General features: G+C 32.5%; 2 protein-coding genes across 2 annotated transcripts; one reads left to right on the top strand and one right to left on the bottom strand.

Moving 5' to 3' along the window:
* Positions 1 to 214: 214 nt before the first annotated feature.
* LOC122585805 (tetratricopeptide repeat domain-containing protein PYG7, chloroplastic) lies at positions 215 to 11,205 on the bottom strand. The gene is made up of 7 exons (XM_043757931.1): positions 11,065 to 11,205; positions 9,989 to 10,057; positions 7,688 to 7,742; positions 6,440 to 6,541; positions 4,654 to 4,934; positions 1,083 to 1,229; positions 215 to 694 (listed from the first exon to the last, which is right to left on the bottom strand). Exons 1-7 carry the CDS (start codon positions 11,143 to 11,145, stop codon positions 413 to 415), a joined length of 1,017 nt encoding a protein of 338 aa, XP_043613866.1. The 5' UTR covers positions 11,146 to 11,205; the 3' UTR covers positions 215 to 412.
* Positions 11,206 to 15,220: 4,015 nt separating this feature from the next.
* On the top strand, positions 15,221 to 20,309 carry LOC122601164 (auxin-responsive protein IAA14-like). Its single transcript, XM_043773934.1, has 5 exons — positions 15,221 to 15,589; positions 16,340 to 16,575; positions 17,682 to 17,817; positions 18,881 to 18,942; positions 20,077 to 20,309. Exons 1-5 carry the CDS (start codon positions 15,378 to 15,380, stop codon positions 20,112 to 20,114), a joined length of 684 nt encoding a protein of 227 aa, XP_043629869.1. The 5' UTR covers positions 15,221 to 15,377; the 3' UTR covers positions 20,115 to 20,309.
* Positions 20,310 to 24,821: the final 4,512 nt, after the last annotated feature.

Here is a 24,821-nt window from a genome sequence, read left to right as displayed (position 1 = left end):
ACCACTGTGACGATCCGTGAACTTTACTCAAATTATATACTGTACTATCAAGACTTCATGCGGTTACTTCAACTCAATGAACATAAAAAAAAACATTAAATTATCTAAGTAACTTAGTAACCTAGAGGGGAGACTTGAAGAGATCCAATTTTGAAGTAAAAATTTCTTGGGATTACTATAAAAAAAAAGTTGAAAATCACCACCAAACCACACAAAAAGAAAGAATCAACTTTTCTTGAATAGCCGAAAAGGATCTCTCCCTGTTTACGGGTTTGTGCTTGGCCAAAAGAAGAATATGCATTTGAAAATCTTCTTATAAACACATTTCACGAACATTAAACAAGTTCACTATGACAACAAAATTCTCATTATATAATAACCTGGAAACAAAGAAAAAGTAAACTGGGATAAATCATCTTTGCTTGCCCTTGAGAGGAATCCCTTTGTACATTTGCACTTTGTCTTTCAACGCATCTCGCCTTGGTCTAGCCAGTTTGTTGTTTGGATCAAATAGCAGAGCTTCCTCAAATGCTTTTAGAGCAGATTTGTAATCTTTCTTTTTCTCATACGCATCACCCAGGTTGTTCCAAGCAGTGACATACCCTGGCTGAATCTTCACAGCAGTTTCAAGCTGAGATATTCCCTTGTCGGTTTTCCCATCACGAACATAACTCACACCCAGCGCATTGTAAACCTGGACAAATTTAGATACAAATATATCAATCACAATAGATTTCATCAAAGTTGGGCTCATGATGATGAGCGGTCTTTCTATATTTCTCAACCAAACTCTGGAGGTGCCAAAATGTGCAGGTCGGCTGGTCATGATAACAAAAGCGAGTAACTTTCCGTACGAGTCAAAATTGGTTCGTTGAACCATAACACTTTTTGTCCAAATCTTTTAAATAAGTTGTAAATATCTTGTGTGTGATCAACAATAATTTACTTTAACCCTGTTTAGATAGAATGGTTCAGAAGGTTTAAAACTCAATCGTAAATCATAACCTCAGTTGACTCATTCATAACCAATTTTATCGCAATTGCAAGCTCTATTTATAGCTTAAAAGTCAAGGTTAAAATACCTGAGCAAGATCCTGGTCATCTCCATCCCATTTATCGATTGCCTGGAGCAAGTACTTTGTAGCAGCTGGATAGAATTTCCTTCTTAACATCACTGCCCCGAGTTCAAAAAGCTCCATTGAACTTGCATCACCACTCCTCACTTGTTCCTGAGATTTATAATATTAAGAACATACCACACAACACATTTGTATTCTTACAATATTATGAAATGATCAATGCAAAAAAACCAATCATATGTAATTGTTATAACGTTCAAAAATGAATGATGTTTGCTCTAATGTGTGCATGCAATCCGGAGAATATGGATCTAATGGGAAGTAATCTGCAACTTGGTCGTCTTATTGTAATTGTTATAACGTTCAAAAATGAATGATGTTTGCTCTAATGTGTGCATGCAATCCGGAGAATATGGATCTAATGGGAAGTAATCTGCAACTTGGTCGTCTTATTTTTCACTTTGTAGGGTGCTAGCTACAATATATTAACCATCAAGTTGGACTGCCTTACTTGTGCTTCAGGCACAATATAAAGACCATTACTTTCTAAGTTTCTTTACCTCTTTGCATAGTATGCTTAGAGTTTCACCAAATGATAACATTAGATATAAGGCCATGAGGGTTAAACAGCGACGTTCCATGAGAATTTGCTAAAGAATCAAATAAATCACAGATCTTGTTTGCCCACTTTGATTAGGCTTTCTTCCTGGATTTCACAACCTCTCCAACTCATTAGCTACTACCATTCTAATTATATATCAATGAGTTGAATATTCAGCAGCTCCGAAGAACAGTATAAAATAGAGGTGACTAGAGGGTGGGTTGGGTGACAGGTCAAAACAGTTAAAACACTTCTTTGTGTAGTAATTGTTTTTGTGTAGAACATGATGATAGAAAAATGATATTACAAGAATAAGTTCATTGACCCAAAATGTAGCATACTTTCACCTTTTCATCATAGCATACAACAAAGTATGTCTTTTCCACTGTATGCAACATACTTCAATTTTCTTTACCAAGTGGTACTAATTACAGTTGCATCAAACAGCAAGTATATTATACATCAGAGGGGAAAAAAAATCCATGCACTATACATTGACAAAAAGGTGAAAGTGTCGTATACATTATATACAGAATACAGCAGGCTATATCTTATGCAATAAAAAATGCTAGTTGGTGGTCTAACAACCTAATTGAACTACTTCACCCGGTCTCTTTTTTTGCTATCTTCTTTTTTATTTAAACCATATGACCCATTAGATACAATACAACCCAGAAATTGATGGATTTAGAAGCAAATATGTCGAAATTGCCATCTCAACTTCATTTCTTTAATCTTGTAATAAATGAATCACTAAACCTTTCATAAGTAGTAACAGAAGCTGTTATGCCAATTAATTGAGTTTTTGAATGTGATGAAGTTAGAATGAAATATCATTAATCATCTAATTTTTGGTCAACAGCTAATGTAATTCAATTTTAGGCTCCTGGAGTTCAAAATTGGAACTAATTTGACCATCAAAAGTCAAAGTTGAATTTATTTTTTTTTGTTCCCAACAATTAAAAAACCTACTAAAATTGAATTAGTTCATACTTCATGTCAATGAAGATGACCATTGCCAACAAACTACAGAAAATATTCCACCTCCCATTTGACACAGAACAAGACTGTAACTCCAAAAGTGGAGAACACAGGGTGTGATTAGTTGCAGAAATAGGTATTAGTCTCAAAACACTTTTAAGAAAACTTGAAGTCTTGAAAGGCAGTAAACGATTTAAATACTTCATAGAAAAGAGAAAACCCACTATTGTCCTCTCCAGTAATAGAAAACTCATTGTGTCGTCTAAATCAGAAAATGAAAAAATTAAAGCCTTTTCAACATATGTAAATGGTTTTAGAGATGAAGTACAATTTCCAGTTTTTAAAATAGATACGGAAATTTAGATAAAAGTCATAAAACACACCCCTGTAGCTTTTCTGACTTCTCTGAAAAGTTCAGTCATAAGATATCAAATAAAAACAACACCAATACCCAATCCCATAGGTATATGGGGTATGATGGAGGTAAGATGTAGACAGCCATTCCCAACCCGAAGGTACTGCTTCAAAACAAAAAAAAAAACAAACAAACATAGACTAGAGTTTTCACATGGAGGACATTATGCATTATCAAAAAATGGCATAATAAGCTTTGGCTTTGAGGTTGTGCTTCTGACCTTTTTATATATGAAAGGCCTGAATCATTTCACGTTTTAGATCTCCGACGGGTAAACAGGAAGAAGAGAAATAGACAAATGAGTTGAACAGATTGAAATTCATCCAAAATGTACTTAACAAGGTTATTTCCCCCGCACATTGTAGCAGATATGGAAACGTGCGAAGGAGCTTATGTCAGTGGATTTTAACTATCAATGTAGCTTTCTAATAAAATAATAATTTGTTAGATTGTATCTTTTGTATTATTAAAAATATTAATGATAGTAAATTAGAACTTTAAAATTGGTGTATAAAGAAAATAAAAAATGGTTTTGTATTGTATTTTTTAATATGTTAGTTTTTTAGTTAGGGTATAAAAACTAAGGCATGAGTTATAAGTAAATTTGAGGGTGTTAGGTTATTCATAATAAGTTATAGCTGAGGGACTATTCAGTAGTACATAAAAGTTGAGGGGTTGGTTGAGAAACTGAAAAAGAAAATGGGATAAAAAGAATGAAGGCTGCAGGAATAGAAGTCATCGAACCCGTGACGAAAGAGTTGTGGGCTACAATTTTACCAATGGAGCTGCAAGATTTTTGTTTAATAGTTGGCACAATTAATATATAGTTCATAACCGTTTTGTTTGATGTCCAAAACGTTGTCGCTTCCCCTCATTTTTGTATAAATGTAAAATAAAATTGCATAAAACCTTGTGAATCATTTAATTCAGAAAAGTACACTAGTTCATGAAAAATTCATTATATCTACAAAATGTAAATCCAGGTTAACCCAACAGATATAACATGTTCCAAAAAGCAAGGTTCTAAATATCGCTTTCGGTATCGTATCGGCCGACCCCCGATATGCGATATATCGGATATATTGGATACCCTAATTTGTAAAGGAATTTATCTAAAATATATATATATATACACACTAACAATATATACAATTTGACATAAGTTTACATACCTTTTAATCTTAAAGTCAGAAACCCTATTTTTGGTTTTAACCCGTGTTTTTAAAAAAAAAAAAAAGGAAAAAAAAAGTAAACTTTTTTTTGACCGATATTGGCCGATATTGACCGATATTGACTGACATTTGACCAAAACGATAAGTTCAGCCGATAACCCATATTTCATATCAGTCGAAGGCCGATATCCAATATATCACCGATATGTCAGTCGATATGGCCGATATTTGTAACCATGCCAAAAAGTGACTAGTTTTGATCCCTAAATCTATTACCCAATTAGCACAACCACCCACATTGTGGCTCATAACTTCTAGTCTTGAAGATGACATACATAAGCAATAAATTATAATTAAAATCAGAAAAGTGGGTATAGAAGAGACAGAAATAGAATATGTGTGTACCTGCAACTCTTTTGCAGAAAGATCAAGTTCTCTGCGGACAAGAACTTGACGGATAACAAAAAAGGTCCCAACACCAAGCAAGCCTAACAGCAAAAGAAGGTAGGATAGTTGTATCCCTAATTCAAATAACTCCCCAACCTCGTAGACGGAATTGATTTTCAAATATTCACTTGCTGCTACAGGGTCCGAACACGTCAACAAAATGATTGATCCGCTTGTAAACACTGCTGTCCTAACCAGATCAATTTTTAAGTTTCTCGAATATTTTTCACTTGGTAACTCTGCAACAGAAGAAAATGGTTCTGTGTGAGATTTTACAAGGAAACTAACCCTTCAAAACAGGTTTCGTACGGCAAAAACAGAACAGATCAGGTTGACCTGTAACATATTTTGTCCAAATTTTCCCTTAAGTATTTGTTTTATTTACTTTTGAACAGCCCCATAACTCTTAAATAACAATATGTGTATTAAGTATAGTTACAATGATACTTTTATATATAAAAAAAAAAGAAAGCTATGTAGGTTGTAAGGAAAAGAAATTAACTTTGGGCAAATTTGGACCCATTCGACCATGGGATAAGTGCCCTGAAATGTAACTAACTATGGTCCAATGTCTATAGTAGGAACCAACTATGGTTTTTGGATATTTTATGGTGGTTAACTTGTTAAAATGTCTAAACCATGCATGCAACCTGCTAATTGCTTATGTAGAACCGGTTTATTAAGTAGGTCAAGAACCCTTAATCAAAACATTCCCCGTCAAACCATAGCTAAAACCTTCTCACAATCTCGAACCCCCAAATCTAAAAATGGGAAATCATTCAAACCCAATACAACAACCAAACATTAATGCAAGTAAATCTCATAATCTTCCATATATGTTGCCTTAATTATTGAACCAAAGATTAATGGTTTTTTACACCCCGTTGACTCATTTGCAAATCATTACAAACTGGTGTTTGAATTGAGTCCAGTGAGGGAAGGGAAAGGGAAAGGAAGGGGGACCATCGGAGGTGAGGGGCGGTGCTTGTTGACAATACAGATTAAAAGAAGCGGCAAGGATTACGGCACCCAGTGGGGGTCACTGGAAGAGAAAGGGGGAGAAGATAATCGCCGGATGAGAGAGGAGGGAGTGTGTAGATCTATCTTATACTATTGTTCGAACTATGTCTCATCGGAACTATGTCTCACCGGAAGTGCATGGAGAACATAATCAGAACTATGTTTCATGGAAACTCTGAAAGTGTGTGTGATTGTGTTAGAATAGAATATATCAATTAATCATTAATGTTTGTAAGTTTGTTTGAATCTATATCAAGTGACGTAGTCTTCATTTCAAATGAAATTGACTTGTTTACCGGTTAATGGTCTAACAGTTAACCCACACATGATTTGGACATTTTAACAAGTTATTACCATACAATATCCAAAAGCCGTACTTGGTTCCTACTATAGACATTGGACCATAGTTTGTTACATTTTAGGGTACTTATCCCTTTGACCATTTCCATTTTACTTGACTTTGCTTAACCATTTGACACCTGAAGCGACCCTTTCTAGAAAAAATTTGATCAAACTGCCACCTAGAGGTTTTACATTTATTACAAGAAATTTGTTTAACAAAAACGAACAAGTTCTTATTTTTTCTATATCGTTTAACAGACAATTGGAACTAATTCAAATAATCTCTCATGGTATTTTACATTGCTTTAGGCTAAAACTTGATACTAAGAAATAAAAGAAAAAGGCAAGACACTGGACACTTACTAAATTATGATTACATTACCTGGCATGGATCCTCTACCACTGACTGCCAAGGATACACGTCGCATATCAACAGCACTCGGTCCTGGTGCCGGACAAGCAGGTGGTCGGCCCAGGGCAGCATCTAAGTGGGGGCATCAAATTTATTAGGCCTGTATGTATATCATTAGCCCATCTAAAATAATAAATGAGCTTAAATTAATAAGTTAAGTGAGGCTATAAACTAATAGGTTAAAAATAAATACACACAATGTTTTTTTTTTTGAACGGCAGTGGTGATTGGACTCAGCGGCATGCCTCTTCATCGTCCGGTAGAGATTGACCACGTCACCAGCACAGTCAATCCGAGGGCATGACTGGCGGTGGAAGTCCCACTACCTGTTCTGGAAGAAACTAGCTAATGCTAGAGAAAACCCCCATGCTCCACCTCATTGGCAAAGACTTCCCAATGTTTTTATTTATAAAGATATGTAATCTTAATTTAATTATTATTATAGTTAGTTTATTTACCAAGTTTTGTTAAATTTTTTAAAATATGTGTACACATAGGTATGTTAGAATAACTACATTAGATTTCTGGATAATTATATTCCCAATATACACATTATCAAAATTGTAAGCTAACGTATAGCTTTCTTAATTTAATCATGTTATAAACCCCTGTGTTGCTTCCCAATAAAATGTTGGTAGGGGCATATTCTAGCTATCTCGCCCAGGGCATCAGATAATTTCGGGACCCTGCATATCAACATATTGCAGCCAATAGAACTTATCTTTGACACAAGAATAATATTGAGTTCAAAATAAACAAGTTACTTACAATGATCTACAGAAAAAACATCATTCAATTCAAACTTCAACTTCATTTCTAGTAGTTCAGTTATAATTTATGCCCTCAACTTTACCCCGCTTATATGACTTTGTGCAAGTTTGGAATGTTGAATTAGTTATTGAATTGAACGATCAATATACATCACAGACTGAACTATTTACCCCCCTTTAAAAAAATCCATTAGTGACTTGCGTTCCAAATACCACCGTTAGACCTTTGTCTTCTTGTTTTTTGGTTTTCGGTGTATACCAACTGGCGTGTCAGCGACAACTTAAAATAACAAAAGCGTTGCAACACTATATTTGTGGCAGATGGAGTAGGTTCGGATCTGTACATACGCTATGGTCATTTTGACATTATTTAATAATCAAATCATCCATCTTGGGTATGCATATACAAATGCAAATGTAACAAATCACCAGGGAAAAATGAAATTACCATCAAGTTTTGCAGAGATAAGTGTCTGAAAAGCTCCCAGTTCTCTTCTACACGACTGTTATAATGTATAAGAGATGAATGTTAATATCTACACCAAATCATTGCACCAAAACCCCTCAAATTAGCAACATCAATCGTGGCAAATCACAAAATCCAAGGAAAAGAGACTGGTCGAACAGGTTGTTAGTCGTGTAGTAATATGAAAACATCAATCGGGAAACTGATAATGAATTAATATTCTTGTAGCAATATGAAAACATCAACATGTTGTTTTTAGAAAGACAATTAGTATGTGACATATTAACAAATTATCCACCAATCGGTCCAATCTATTAGTAGGAAGGGCTGCTACGCAAGAGGCCCTTTCATTATAATAGTAATATGAAACTTAGTACTAATAAGAGTGTATTTAATTTAGTGTACTCGGAATGGAATGGTGATGAACTTTGGAGTCAAGTTAGGGCTTGAAACGTGATGATGATGGGAAGAGAGATGTTTCAGAGGATGATGATGATTGATGATGATGATGATGATGAGAAGAGAGGTGTTTCAGAGGATGATGATGATGATGATGGGAGTTTAAGTTGAAGTGGTTTGTCGTGGTAGTGTTGATGATGATTATCAAATAATGGAAATTGATGCTTCTTAACAGCAGATCCAACCCCTCTATTAGTAGATTAGAGGAGGATCATCCTTTCTTCTTCCTTCTTCTACTTCTTATCCGTTGTTGTTCTTTGACAAAAAAAAAAAAATACTTACTACATATTTCAACCACACTGGCTAAAGTGGAATTTTGTTATTTGTGTACTAGGAGTTGTTAAAGATAACTTTCTTTCTACAATATAATACATCGCAGCCAGTAAAACATATTTTTGACGCAGGAACAATATGAACTTTAAAATAAATAACTTCAATTTCTACAATAATGAAAAAGAAAAATATCATTCAGTTCAAACTTCAACTTATATAAGACCCTGAATCAAAATGATCCTAAAATCTTTAGTAGTTCAGTGCTTCAGTTACCCCCCCCCCCCCCCCTTTTTAGCGTAAGTCACAGAGTGAACTATTTAACCCCAAAAATAAAACGTCATTAGTGACTTGAGTTCCAAATAACATCTTTAGACCTTTCTCAAAGCAAAAGTAATTTTTGGTTTTCGGCATGTATCATAAATGCACATGGCTTAATAAAAATCCTAGACTATTGATCAAAGTCCGACAACTAACTAGCCCAGATTTTGCTCAGATCATATATATTAGATGAAATATATATAAGCTGTAAGTGTATTTTTTCACTTGTAAACAAGAACCGGTCACTAAGCTATAAAATCACCTTACTAAGCCTAAGTTTCTGTAGCGTTAAGTCCCTGCTATTTTATGTGTATGCACAGTCATCTATTTTGGTTAAAACTCGGTTAATATGGTAACTTGAACACCAGGTTTATATAAGTTAATGATAGTGATGCTAATGAAATGAAATAGCATACAGGAATAACTTATATATTGATGACCTCTATTCATAGCCATCACATAAAGAAAGCTGCTTAAAAATAACACTGCCGAAGCATCCTGATCCTACTTAGTAGATGTAAAAAGAATCGAGTACAATGCTACAATACGTAATTATGTAACTGTGAGGAGCCTTATCTTTCTATTCCATAGAGGTGGCAGATTCGGAAGGTTCGGTAGCAGGTCAAAATGGGTCAAGGAAAAAGATCAATTTGGTTGGGGTTGGAAAATGTCGGGTCAGGTTGGGTTGAACATAAATAATTAATGGGATAAATTTTAATAATCATTTTATTTCAATTGTGATGTAATATAGGGATAGTACGACTATTTATGTTTTATGAATTAAATATACACTTTGATTGATACTCACCCCGTTTGACCCTCATTTAACCTGCTTTATTTTAAGAGAGAAAAAAAAAATTCTAAAACCTGTTTGAACCATAATACACGAATAAACCTATTCATTAGTATGTGAATTTGAAATTCCATCTGTAGTTTTCCTATAAATACTAACCTAACAGCAGTTTCATGGTCTCGTGAAAAATGCATACATAAAGAAACATTCAAACCACTATGATAGGCATTAAGTGAAGCAACAATTAACATTAAAAAAAAATCAGCATGATGAACACTCTGTAACTCAAAATTCCAGAACTCTTGAGACCAAGTCCAGTGCTTGTAAACATAACGAAAAGTGAACTCAGAATTACCTATTCTGACAAGTAAGCTAAAAACATAGAGTATAGAATATATTATATTATACTAATTGAAGAAAATGAAATAAAGAACACCTACATTTGCACCCTTGAGCCTCTGTCTGTACAAAAAGCGTCCAGGGAAAACTATATATTGTCGACCACCAATCTGAAAAGCAATCAGAACAACAATAGTAATGAAGATCTAAAACCCCACAAAACGAAACCCACATAATAATGTTAATATAAAATACTCATCTACTACTACAGCCTTTTTGAAGACGCATAGAACTTTTTAGGAGTTCTGCAACTACTACATTAGAGCTAGACCCATTTTGTTTGTTTAGAAACTTCAGGTTACTCGTACATGCTTTTTTACAAATGTAATATATTCATTTTGTTTAAAGCCAAGTCAATGGACTCGCCAGTGTTACAAATTTTGATTAAAGTTGTTAACGGATTCAAAACAATTACTTTTTGAATACTCTTGCTGCGACTATCGTCATTACAACTTAAATGGTAAATCAAACTGGTGAGGCCAGAGTCCAAGACACAATGTTAACCCTGTCTCGGGTCAGCTCCATGAACCACGGAATCACGCTCAGGTTTGAACTTGTGACCTCTTGGAAATACTACTTATAAGCCAAGGTCCAAGGAAACAGAGTAATTTTACAAACAAATGGTCAAGCATTGTGGCAATCTATTTATTTATTTCTAAACTAACTCGCTTGTATCAAGTGGCTAAGCCCTTGCCTCTGGAAACAGAAGTCAAAGGGTTCGATCCTCATGCCCAGCAAGGCTGGAGGTCCTTTTCTACTTTTAGTAGAACCTGGAAGCAGTCTCTCCATACACCGTCAAAGACAGTATTGGGATGCAAAACCCGTGTAAAATGGAATTATATTTTTTATTTTTAAAATAACACGTTACATAAGTGGTTAACACTGTGGTCAAGTCCCTTTTGCAAGGCCGAAAGTTTTTTTTCTACCTTAGGTAGAACCGTAGAACCAGAAACAGCCTCTTTATATTATGTATGAACAATATTGTCTACATCTCAAACCTGTCCATAACCCGTAAACGACCGTATTGGGGGCGTGGAAGACGGTATTGGGAGTTACTTTAACATCTTTACGTTACAAAAAGTGAAGATAGTCGACATAGCTAGTTTTAAAAACTTACTGGTGATTCAAGAGAGATGGAAGGGACATCGGAGGTTATACAACAAGAGTAAATGGAGGAGCAGCTCATCATTATCGCCATCCCCAAAAGCTTTCTAGTGATTTTACTCTCTCACTCCCCTATCTTCTTCTTATCCAACTTCCTCCTTTTCTTTTCTTTTGTTTTTTCAAATACACCTTCTACTTTACTCACTTTTACCTTTACCTCCTTTTGTGGTTTACTTGCCTTTTTTTTAACCTTTCAATTATGATACCGCACCTTTGTGTAACCAACCTTACTTTCTTTCATAGGATATGGTTATAGGTTTTCCACATGGGAAATAATAATCGTATCACACTTATTTATCAATCTACCACTACTATGCATCATATGTTTGTACTGTCTGCTATATCAGTTAGACAGTTTGGTACATTATCAAAAATATGTGGTACAAATATGGGTTTCCTTTCGGCATATATCATAATAAAAAATAAAATGATAACTACAACTTTAGATCTCTTCTCTATATAACTGGTAGATGATATATTTTATCTTAAGTGGCATTTATAAGAACTTGACACCTAGGATTTTTAATTAGTTGTCATCTTTTTTGTGTTGTTGTTCTATTTTTATGCTATTTGTATAACCAAGTCATCATATTTAATTTTAAAATATTAGATAAATTTAGTTTGTCAAACTTAAATATCCCTATGAATAAGTTTAGGTAACAAATTGAAAGAATCATCTAAAACAATTGCCATGTATATCATTTAAAAAAATATCCATATTTTTTGGTAACTTAAGTAATAAGTATTATTTTATTAATCTAAATTATAATCAATAAACTAATTTGTAAATTATTATTATTACTATTAATTTTATTATAAATTTCTTATATTATCCATATCATGCCTTTAAATTTTTATTTTTTACCCGAAGTTGATTTCATGATTAATAGAAAAAACTTCAATTATCCATATTTTAAATTTACATCTAAGAAAAAAAAAAGTATTTCATAATTCACATTCAATGTTTTGTGTACCATAAATGAAATTGGTTCTTATTGAATATTAGACCTTTTTAAACTTGGCATATTTAGTTGGGTTATTATCATTTACATACCGGTAGTGATGGCAACGGGTCAGGTATGGTCCGGGTTTAAGTAATTCCGGACCCAAACCCGATTAAAAATCCACGTCCCAAACTCGGAACCGGACCCGACGGGTCCCCGTTTACTTAGTAACCGTCGGGTAATGAGTTTTCTCACGGGTAATTGGGGAACCATTAATTATACATATAATATATTAGGTGATGGTTACTGAGCTATAACTTATTTGATTAGCTAATGCACTAATTAACTAAATTCGTAATTACAAAAGGTCAGGACTTATATGCAAAATTGTTGGTGACACTGCAAACAAAGTTTTGGACAGTAGCCAAATATTGGCACTTTCAATCACATTCAAGCTAATAAATTCAAGAAGTATAAATATTTGTGATTAATTTCTAGATTATCAACTAGCATTTTATACATTTAAATAACTATTTGAAATATAAAAATTAAATATTATATAATGTAGTAATATATATGAATCGGGTATATGGGTTCGGGGCGGGTTCCGGGTATACCGGTCGGTTATGTGGGTTTTAATCTAATACCGGATCCGGACCCGCAAAAAAATATAATAGCATCCCCATACCCGGTTCAAGACCCACATACCCGAACCCGAACCCGGCCCAAAAGTGTCGGGTTTCAGATTTCGGGTTTTTTTTGCCATTTAAATGAATTATAATTTGATATCTCAAAAGTGGCTTGACCTACTAAGCGATTTGGTATGTTTTAGATGAGCTTTATATTTTTTTTATTATACATATTAATGCCTTTAAATTTTTATCTCTTACCCAAAGTTGATTTCATGGTTAATAGCAAAAACTTCAATTATCCATATTTTAAATTTACATCTTCCTCTACGAAGAAAAATAAAAGTAAGGTTATCTCATAATTTACATTCAATGTTTTGTGTACCATAAATGAAAATTGGTTCTTATTGAACATTTGACCTTTTCAACTTGGCATATTTTATTATCATTTCCATACTTGTGGATCTTTTGTAAATGATTTCTAATTTGATCTCTAAAAAGTGGCTCGACCTACTAAGCGATTTGGTATATTTTAGATGAGCTTTATACTCTTTAGACGAGCTCCGTAAGCATCTTTTATAAAGAACTATGTAGATATTAATTTTATTATTTTATTATTTATTTTTTTCTTTTAGTTTCAACTAAAGATTATCTTTTGATTAATGTAGTATAACTACATGTTCAAATACCTCATTTTTTTCCCCGAACAGTTCAAATACCTCATTTATGATGAGATTATTGTTAATATTTGTGATGAGTTAATGCACAAAGATTCTTACAAAACTTTTTATTTTATATATTCATTAAGGAATAGATTATTTAACTTTTTGTGAATGTTTAAACAAGTTCTTATGAATTTTATATACAAGTAGCCATACGTATAATATGAAATTAAATATTTTTTAATCTTTCTATAATATTTTTAATTAATTTACTATTAAATTCAAGTGTTTGTTTACGAGTTTTTATGTACTTCTTTTTTTTTTTATATAAAATTACCGTTCAACGGACGAGTTTAATCTAGTACTCGTATATAGAAAAAGGGTAATGATTAATTTTTTAATTCATAAGTCTAAAAGTCTTTTTAAATAAATTAATGGGTAAGTTTTAAAAAAAAATTAGGTAATGGAACGCATATATCACATTCATGTGATTTTAAAAGATTTTTAAGCTAATGTTTAAAAAAATTAATATTTTCCAAAATAAAACCATTGTAAAATGCTAACTGCGCCAACAATTTGCTTGATATAATTCAATACCACATTTTAATATCGGGCCCGGGATTGCCTGTTATCGAAATAAAATCCCGACATAAGAAATTTTGTTTACCCCCACATACTCTTTAGAATTTGGTAATTCATCCATTAGCTAGTATGTAAGAGGACTTCAACAATATTCAAGTTTTCTTCACTGGGTTATTTTATTAGATACTAGACATTTTTATTTGTGTTATTAGTACTATATTAGATTAAATATAAACTTTAACTAGAAAAGGTCACGGTCACGTCCCGCGTTGCGGGATCTCAATTGTCTATTTGAAATTGTACATTATCATTGTATTTAGATTAAATCTTCAACCAATTAACTAAAAATCATTTTGTCATTCATATGTTTTGTTTAGAAGTGTGTAAGAAACCAAGAATTAACTCGTGGTAGAAAACTCAAAAGGGATGCAATGTAAAAATATCTTTAATATATTAGTTGGGAATTTAACCGAGATGCAATTTTATAAAATCCGAATAGTAGTATGTGGTGTGGGAATAAAAAGGTTGAATAACTCAAAAGGGAGAAAAATATGAAAAAACCAAGAAATAGCTCGTAGTAGAAAACCCGAACAATATACGATGTGGCAAATTCCGAATTGTGGTACGGGATGTGACGTAGACAAATCATAACTTGTCCCAAGTATTTTAAAACTATGCAAGAAACCTAGAAGTAAGTTTTAGTAGAAAACCAAAACAGGGTGAGATCTTGCAAAATTCTCAATACATTAGTTGAGAATTCAAGCGAGACCAATGTAACAAAATGCGAGTAGTGATACGTATATGGTGTTGCCACAGAATGGTTGAATGACTTAAAAGGAAAAATGTGTGAAGAAAACCAATAAGTAACCCGTAATAAAAAAACACTCAAACGAGATGCGATGTGACAAAAACCAATAAGTAACTCATCATAAAAAACACTCAAACGGGATGCGATGTAACAAAAACCAAATAGTGGAACGAGGTATGACATAGACGAATCGTAACCCGCCATTCACAATCCTTTTCTAAGTAGTAGTATATATATAATATAAGGGGGAAGGAAATATAAGGCTGTTAGACATTCAAGTTGGGTGAAAAATCTCTCACATACCTCTTTTTAAAAGGTAAAAACATGAGGTCCAAATATTTATTCAAAATATTAAAAAATTAATATGTGAGAGGTTTTTTACACAAGTTAAATGCATAATAGCCTCATACTTACTTTTTCCCACAATGGTTGTGAGTATTAAGTAATATATATATAACCACATGAACCTCTACGTACACTAGCTTGTTTGTGCTGAACAATTGGATAAAACTAGTATCACCAAACTAGCTTCTCTCTCCCTCTCTCTCACACATCCAAAGCCATTAGATAAATTAATATTTACCATCAACAAGTCAACAACTAGCTAGCTAGTGCTGAATAGGTGACTTGTTTGTGGCAAGATGCATCTCAAAGAGACTGAGCTATGCCTTGGCTTACCCGGTGGTGGTGGCAATGAAGTGGCGGAGAGCTTAAAGATTTCAGGAAAAAGAGGTTTCTCGGAAACCATTGATCTTAAGCTTAATCTTCAGCCAAATGATGCATCCTCATCATCATCTTCATCATCCAAGAACAACACCACCACCACAACTACTCATGTCAAGCCACCATCCAAGTAAGTGAAACTTAATTCCAAGTAAAAATTTTAAAAAACTTTCTTATACTCTAGTTTAGAGCTAGATGTTAATTAATGATGATCAACCATATATAATATCAAAGTGGTAAAATTATTTGTTACATTTTTAATTGTAAAAGATTGTTACTCAACAACTTTAAGGTGTTACTCATGAACTTTAAGGTATATCCTAAGAAAATCCATACACCTTTATCTAACTTTTGTTTTTGTGTTGGTTTTTAAATTCTAATGAGACCCATAATTGGAACTTGCTAACGTAGTACAAACTACAACATACAACATTAACTCTGTTAAATAAATGAGATGTAAAAAGTTTTATCTCAGAATACGATTTTAAAATCTCTGGCCAAGAAACAAAAAATCTTGGTATTTAAGAACTATATATACATGGGCATACAAAAAATCTTAGTATTTAAGAACTATATATACATGGGCAACATGCATCTATTGGTTCATAAAGTAATGAGGTTTGCTAAATACAGTTTTATGGGCTGTGTTTAAGGTGCATAAATTATTTGTACATTTATCATGAAAATTTGAGGGTGGGCTTTTAATATCAAAGGTATAAGTTGTTTTATGCACGTTAAATACAACCCTTAGCATTTCCCTAAAGTAATTAAGCTTTCTTCTTCTTCTATTATTATGTTGATATAATTAATTAATAGAGCATTTCCCTAAAGTAATTAAGCTTTCTTCTTCTATTACTATGTTGATATAATTAATTAATAGAGCACAAGTAGTCGGATGGCCACCTGTGAGAAACTTTCGTAAAAATGCAATGGCTCAAAAGAGCAACACCGACGAGTCGGAGAAGAAAGGATCTGCAACCACCAGTAGTAGTGCAGCTTTCGTGAAGGTTTCAATGGATGGTGCGCCATACCTTCGAAAGGTTGACTTAAACATGTACAAGAGCTACCAACAACTATCCGATGCTTTGGCCAAGATGTTTAGTTCCTTCACCAAAGGTACTTTAATTAATTAGCTCGATCATGTCCATATATAAACCTCATTAATTATGCAAACAATGGCGAAGTTAAGATTTATTAATTAAGGTCTAGGGGTGGAAAGGATTTTGGGTCTAGGCCTCAAATCATTTAAAGATATATATAAAAATGTTTTAACTATGTAATTTTAAGTGTATGTTTTTTCTCCAGTCAGCATTGTGAGGTGACCATGTTGCTGGTCACCTCATTTATTCATATAGCTCCATCATTGCACTTATGCGTTTTTAGGTGTTTTTATGAGTCATATATCTACCTAGCTATATATTTGTATATATATGGGTGGTGATTTGTACACTGTCATTTATTTTTGTTTTACAATTCTAATTTTTAACTATTAACATATTAATTAGAGATATATGAAAAGAAGAAAATAGATTCTAGTGAAGCATGGCGATTATGGTCATAATTAATAATCACGATATACAACTTTTATATATATGTCACAATTATTTTTAAATGTTTAAAGAAATATAATGTGTTTGATGTGATAATACGAATATAAAAACATCTAATCTAATAACTAATTAATAATGAATGATGGAGTTTCTGATATAATGATGGACACGTACGATAACTACTGCTACTTGAATGTGGAAAGTGGATCTCAGAATCATTATAATGCAAATGGGAAGTTTCGTACGTATTTTAGTGCATATATATAGTGGGTATAAATATAGTATTACATTTAAAAAGTCGATATCAAGTACATTCTTCCATACCTATGCTATATAGTATTTTAGTTGTTAATATTAAAAATGAATTAAAGTTTTGATAAAGTTATACCATATTTAAATTAATGGATTTTAGTTGGTATTCAACTATTCATAACTTAAAAATTATGCATGTGTTATTAAGTGAATCACTTAGAAATATCATAGTTACATAAATAAAATAATGGGTTTTTAAAATGAAAATAAAGAAAATGATAAACATTATAATTAATGATCTCAAATCGGGGCATTTCTATCTTTTTTTTTATCTACGTATTATGTACATGGTAAAAAAGTTGTGGTTATTTCAGAATTTATATTTATAATAATATGTTTAATTGTATATTATTTTTGTAGGAAATTATGGGAGACAAGGAATGATAGATTTCATGAATGAAAGCAAGTTGATGGATCTGTTGAATAGTTCGGAATATGTTCCCAGCTATGAAGATAAGGATGGTGATTGGATGCTTGTCGGGGATGTTCCATGGCAGTATGTTCATGTTCTCTTTCTTCTTATATTATATGCATGCACATATATACATACATTTCATACATAAATATAAACTAGTATGAATAGGTTTGCGCGATGCCACAATGTAACGATGGCAATGGCGGTGATGAGTAGTGGTGGCGGGGTACCGTAGCAACGGTGGTGGTGGTGGAACGACGATTTGGTTATTAATATAAAAATAATTGATGTAAAGGGTAGTATAGTTATTTTAAGAGTTAGAGAGAAATATATTGTAAATAATTTCAGGGTAAAATGTATGTTCATATATTGGTAAGAGATATTTAAATTAGTAATTAAAAAAAAAGGTAATTTAGATAGATTAGGTTTTTTTTAAGATAATGGGAGGGGTCAAATGGTTTATCATGTAGTATTCAGTAGCGAAAGGGAAAGAAAGTTCGTTTTTCTTTTTTTAGATTGTTTTTTTTTATTTATTTATTTTCACTTTTGTCATCCTCTTTTTATTCAACTAATTCCAAGGAAAAATTTTGAAAAATTAAAAAATATATTTTTTTTTCAAAGGGCAAGCTATACGTCTCAGTTTATGACGGAGTCATGATGGTTAAAGGTGGAGCCTCTTAGGTAGATCAATAGATTACCCTATCACCATCTATGACCTATTATTATATATGATCTATCACTCCCACCATTACCTTTTATTAGCATCCTTAAAAGTGAAACACGTACCGTACCCTTATATGTATAACTCACTAACTCGGGTTAGAATTTTTTTTTATATATGTATATTTTTTTTTATGGATTAAGTTAATTAAAAAAAATAAAAAAATAAAAAATAAACCAAGCTAAAAGATATCAGAAACAAAGCTTTTCACTCTTTTCTTTAAAAACCTTCTCTTTGTATATATACCCTTGATTTAGATAATTTGAGTTGGGATGAGTTTCAGAGTAGTCAAATTCAAACATAAATAAAACATGTTAATTCTTCATTACTCCTAGACCGTTCAAAAACTTACTACTTTCACGCGATCGTATTCTTTAATCGATTTCTACTTTGATTGTTTGGGTTTTTTTTTTTTTTTTGCAGGATGTTTGTCGACTCATGCAAACGGCTACGAATAATGAAAGGATCTGATGCAATCGGACTTGGTAATTACAATAACATAATTAGTAGAACCATTTAAGGGAAAACTTGATTCAAAAAGTTTTTGAATTCTAATTGAAAATTTTAGTTACATATATATTTTAATGGAAATGATAAATATAGTCTCGAGGAAAATGATTAATCATTTTAATAAAATAACTTAAAAATTTTTCTAACTATTGGATTATGACATGTGGAAAAATTAAGGGGTAAGATTAGAAAGAGAATTAGTGGATACCACATGTCATCCTCTTAGAGTGTTAGGAGTATTTTTAGGCTATTTTGTTAAGAGAATTAATCATTTTCTTTAAGTGAATATCAAAGACAATATAGTCTTAATTAAAACTACATCTATATCTATAATCCCTTATAAAGAGAATAGGATTAAGACATTAAGCATATTTTTTCTTCCCAAAATATCCTTACTTAAACATAAAATCCTTATATACCATTCTTTTCTCAATTCTCTCTAATCATAACATACTCTCATCGACCTTTTATCACCCTCCGCCGCCGTCCTCCTTTTCCACTCCCTCCCTTTTATAATCCCTTATAAAGAAAATAGGATTAAGACATTAAGCATATTTTTTCTTCCCAAAATATCTCTACTTAAACATAAAATCCTTATATACCCTTCTTTTCTCAATTCTCTCTAATCATAACATACTCTCATCGACCTTCTATCACCCTCCGCCGCCGTCCTCCTTTTCCACTGCCTCCCTCGATCTCTACCACCGCTTCCCTTTTATATTGTTTTCACTTTCTAGCTGCCGCAACGCGCAAGCGCTATGCTCATCAGTAGTAAAGTGGTTTAGATATTTAATCTCTTTTTTTTCTCCCACAAAAATGAAAACATGCTTCTTTTTTTCCTTTTATTTTTCAAAATTTTTTTTTTTATTGTCCTTTCCTTTTTTTTTTTCCCTCCTTTTCATTTTAGTTAAAAAACTCAAATAACTTTGACAGCATAATCCACTTGATCTAATATTTGCCATTTTAATACGGCTCATTATAGATTTGTGAATTATTTGTGGAATTTTGATTTCATTCCATAATTTGTGATCAAATTTTTCGTTGCGTCAATATTTTTAATTTGTTGTTACCATTATTAACTATCCTTTAATTTGTTTACGAAATTTCAGCCCCACGAGCGATGGAGAAATGTAAGAACAGGTGCTAAAAACACATGCAAATCGATCTCATTTCAAGATCATCATAAACTCAAAGAAATTGAATGTTTAAATGAGTCTGAATTTTCTTTTCTTTATCTTTTTTGCTATTTATTTAAAGTTTGGTAGTGTATAGACATGATCAAAATTTGTGACAGTTGTTATATGTAATCAACAATAAATTAACAATGACTTGGTTTGTGTGATGATGTTTTTCTTAAATTTTTTATTTTTTTAAACTTTCTTGGATTTATATTATATTATTGGGTCAAAAAAGTTTCTTTCTAATTATTCATGTCATTATGGTTCAATTTCTTTTCTGATGCCCAAGATTCTGGATATCTTTTTAATTATTAATTAATGTATATTATAACTAAAATAATTAAGCATGGGATTGTATATGGTGGGGGAAGGGAACAAGGGCATGTGCATGTTGTTGTTCATGGCTATTCTTTATTATGGATGCATGATCAATTATTGTAGGCATATATGAAAATATGAATGTGACCAATTCATATATATGATATATGATATGATATGATGGCTATATTAGTCATTTCCAACTGTGTCATTATTTGATTTATGAAGGTGGGTACAATGGTACATGCACATGTATGTGTTGGCTTGGGATTCTTAATGTTCTGTAGATGTTTTTCGTAGATTTGGCCAAAGCAGATAGTCATATAGACGTATTGCTGTATATATAGCTAGTGTAAAAAAGTACAATAATAATTTCATAGTGAATTCTTGTCAAAAACCATTTAAACTAATTAAAAAGTTACAATATAATTATAATTATAATGTATCGTAAACAAAAAAATATAATTAGAATTATAAATTTATAATATGGGTTTTGTTAAATAAAACCTTAACGGTTTTTGTTAAAGTGCATTAAATAGTTATATGTTTACCATAAAATTCAAAGAGTGAACTTTTAATATTGAAAATAGCTAAGCTGAATATATCGTCATCTAATATATATATATATATATATAGGGTAAAGTTATTTTGAGAATCCTTTTTTTTTGCGAGAACTTTTGAGAACTTTTCAAATCAAGTCCAACCGACGATTGTTGTTTACATGAAAATTGTTTTTTGACTGTTTTCTGAATAACTTATGTATAATTTCGAAATTTATAATTGTGTGGAGGCATGGATTATCATCCGTTATACAATTATGTGGAGATTTGGATTCTTGATCACATGTGCACGAATATTGCTATGATCACATGTATGCAAGTCAATCACATGTAATCATAGCACTATTCGTGCATATGTGATCAAGAATCCAAATCTTCACATAATTGTATACCGGATGATAATCCATGCCTCCACACAATTATAAATTACAAAATTACACATAAGTTATTCAGAAAACAATCAAAAAATAATTTTCATGTAAAGAATAATCATCGGTTGGGCTTGATTTGAAAAGTTCTCAAAGGTTCTCGCAAAAAAAAGGGTTATCAAAATAACTTTCTCTCTCTATATATATATATATATATGAGAAAATAGAGTTTGTGCCTGTTAGACACCTAAACTTGGGTGTAGAACCCCTCACATACTAATTTTTTAATATATCTATAAATGCTTGGCCCCCATGCTTTTTATGGATTAAAAAAATAAGATATGAGGGTATCTACACCCAATATTGGGTGTCTAATAGCCACATAAACCCTAACCTCTCTCTCTCTCTATATATATATATACTATACATCTTATTATTTTTATATGAAATCTTAAGTTTTAATCTTGTTGAGTGTTTAGGAAAGACCGAAAAAGTTTGAAAACGCACACAATTGGCTACTTAAGTCACAAAAATCTGACACAAAAGACTCGGCCTCTCGCGGATTGTAAGACTAAGAGGAGTAGCCTTTTAAGGGAACGCCCTCCCACCTATCAAACGTTGACATGTGGCATCCAATCATTTAGAGGGACATTCCCCCATTCCCTTAGAGTGGAGTAATGCCCCTAGAGATATTCCTTTTATTTTATTTTAATACGAGTTGGAAAAAATAATAATTTAATTTACTCCTTTTCACAATTCCAAGGTAGTCAAACGGATGAATCCACAAAAGTCCAAACACTTCCGACGCGTTCAAAAACAAACTGGGCTCGCGACTTAAGGAAGAGGAATGCCCCCTGGGGACCAAGATTGGGCGTTCTGGGGGCGTTCCAAGTGAAAAAAAGGAGAGGAGACGGGCTCCTCCTCATAGTCTAAGACTAAGTGGAGTAGCCTGTTCCCTCTCAAAACTCTCGTCCGCAATGCCCCCGAAATGCCAAAGCTCGGTCACGGGGGGCGTTCCGACTTTTAAATATGAGTTCCCCGGTGGATCCATAACGCGTCCAAATTGAAGAAGTGGGTTTGTTTTTTATGCCTTATAACCGTCTCAACCTTCTTTTTTTTTAATCATTACATTTATACTCTACATATACACATCCATTACCATTTCACAAATCATTCCTCATTTTATTTCCTTTTCTTATTTTTTTCATTCTTCTCTTAATTTTTTACACTCAAACAACAAATGGCTAGAGCTTTGACTAAAGGTGAGACTACGAATATAGTGAGAGCTTGGCTTGAGGTAACAGAAGATCCAAATGTAGAGATTTACCAACAACAAAGAACATTTTAAAGCCGTGTATGGGAAGTCTTTATTAATCTAGAAAATCATCTAGGCGAGCATAGGAGCCTTAAGAGATTGCAAGGAAAATGACGGAAGATGCGCTACTCAATTCACACATTCGAGCACATCTATGCTTGTTTGAACAATGGAGAAAACGAGATGGTTTTCGAAGCTGCTTTAAACGAGTATCGTCTCATGCATCCTGATTTTTACTTGTGTTTTTGGAATGATATGGTGAGAGTATTTATAGGTGAAAAAGTAGAAATTTGAGAACTAGCCGTTACTGTTTCAAACTATAAAATAATATTCAAATTCTGTATTTATTTTTATATATATTTAGATTATTTCCAAATAAGAATTTAAAAATAAAAGGGGAGGGGCTCGTTTTTATGAGACCATAAAGAAATCTACCCAAGTCGACAAATTTAATTATTAGAATTAGGGATTTTTCCTCATCAAGGCCTACATGAAGCAAAAAGCTTATATGTATCCGATTGATGAATATTCCAATGCTTGGAATTAGCAGCTAAAGCCAAAATAATACAAAAAAAAAAATAAAAAATAAAAAAAATAATACCCTCTTATTTTTGATTTGCTGAACAACCAATCTGCCTTTAAAGCTTTCTAACTAACCATCAAATTTGAACTTGACTTCATAAAACCAATTACTTCCTCGAGCATTCTATCCTAGAGGTATATCACTTAATTCCAAAGTATCATTGCCAAAATCCAATCAAGATTCTTGGAAACCTCTCTAACAAGTGTTTCTCTTAGCAGCTCATTTCATGTACTATAAGTGTTACTACCTGTAACATGGGTACACAAATTAAAATTGATTGAATTTTGATTCTTCATCATGGATGAAATTCAAATGTGAATAAAGACCAATTAAACAAGGCGAAAAAACCACACTCTCTCTTGTCAGGCCAAAACGTGGACCAATATAAGATATCTGCCACGCAAATATATCAGCCCAAAATCCTCGTGGTTGAATTTCAGCCCAACTTTGAAGTAATCCACTAACAATATACCAAAAGAAGCATTGCAAACCCATTATCAATGAGCTTTAAAGGTTAAATACTTAAATCCTTCTCTATGAACAGAATATGTTGCTTTTCTTTTTTTTTTAAAGAAAAATTGAGTATATCATTTATATATATCGCACAATCCCGCAATTACAAAATAGTGTACAAGATTACAAAATAATCAACTTAGATTAAAGTTACTAATCCTCTCAAGTAATACTATCTTTTTTCGATCTACTTTTATACCATAAAAATCCTATGGCCTTAATTAACCTAAAAAAAAACTTTATCGATACCAATAGGAGTTTGATCAAATATCTTTTGTTACTACTATTCCACAAGCACGAACATGTAATAGTCTTCCACAAACACCAACATGTAACAAATATATTGCATTTTAAGACCTTTCTGGTGTTCTTGACAAGACCAACCTTATCATATGGGAGGTGATCTGTACATCACCAGTTTTTAGCGATACACAACCAAATATGCTATATTGAGTTGTACAATACAACACTATAAAGCACAGTTAGTGGTGCATTGCCAAAAATTGGTGGTATACAGATCGCTAAGTTCCTTAACTGATAAATTGACGATCCGTCTCCGTTGCACCACTGGCTTATGAGCTTATCTTGTCCCATAAGCCTGAAGCGAATTGGCAGTAACATATAATGTGATCTATTGTCTCATCCCATGCTCCCCAAATAAATATAGTGCATTTTTTGGGCACCCCCTTCGCCCATATGTTACTAATTAGGGATATTAACTTGGTACGTTGGAAATGTCGATGAGAGCCACACTAATTAGCGACCACATTGATCACAGTGACGTCGTGTTTAAGCATTCTTGCCGACATCGCAGGAACATGACCCACAAACTTGTAATTGCGTGAACCTTTTCAAAACAATTATTGGATAGTTCGAAATGTGGTTTGATAGCACTTAATTAATCTTTAGTTTTGTAGTGAAACTGGATGCATTCTAATAACTTCCAGCTCAGTTGTGTCTGAGGTTATAAAATTATTATTGAGCAATCAAGTTCTTTTGTGTGCCTAACTTAAAACATT

This window comes from Erigeron canadensis, chromosome 1, assembly GCF_010389155.1.
Source record: "Erigeron canadensis isolate Cc75 chromosome 1, C_canadensis_v1, whole genome shotgun sequence".
In the NCBI taxonomy this organism is placed as follows: Eukaryota; Viridiplantae; Streptophyta; class Magnoliopsida; order Asterales; family Asteraceae; genus Erigeron; species Erigeron canadensis.
The sequence above is the reverse complement of the archived record's forward strand: the minus strand, read 5'-3'. Positions and strand labels throughout refer to the sequence as shown.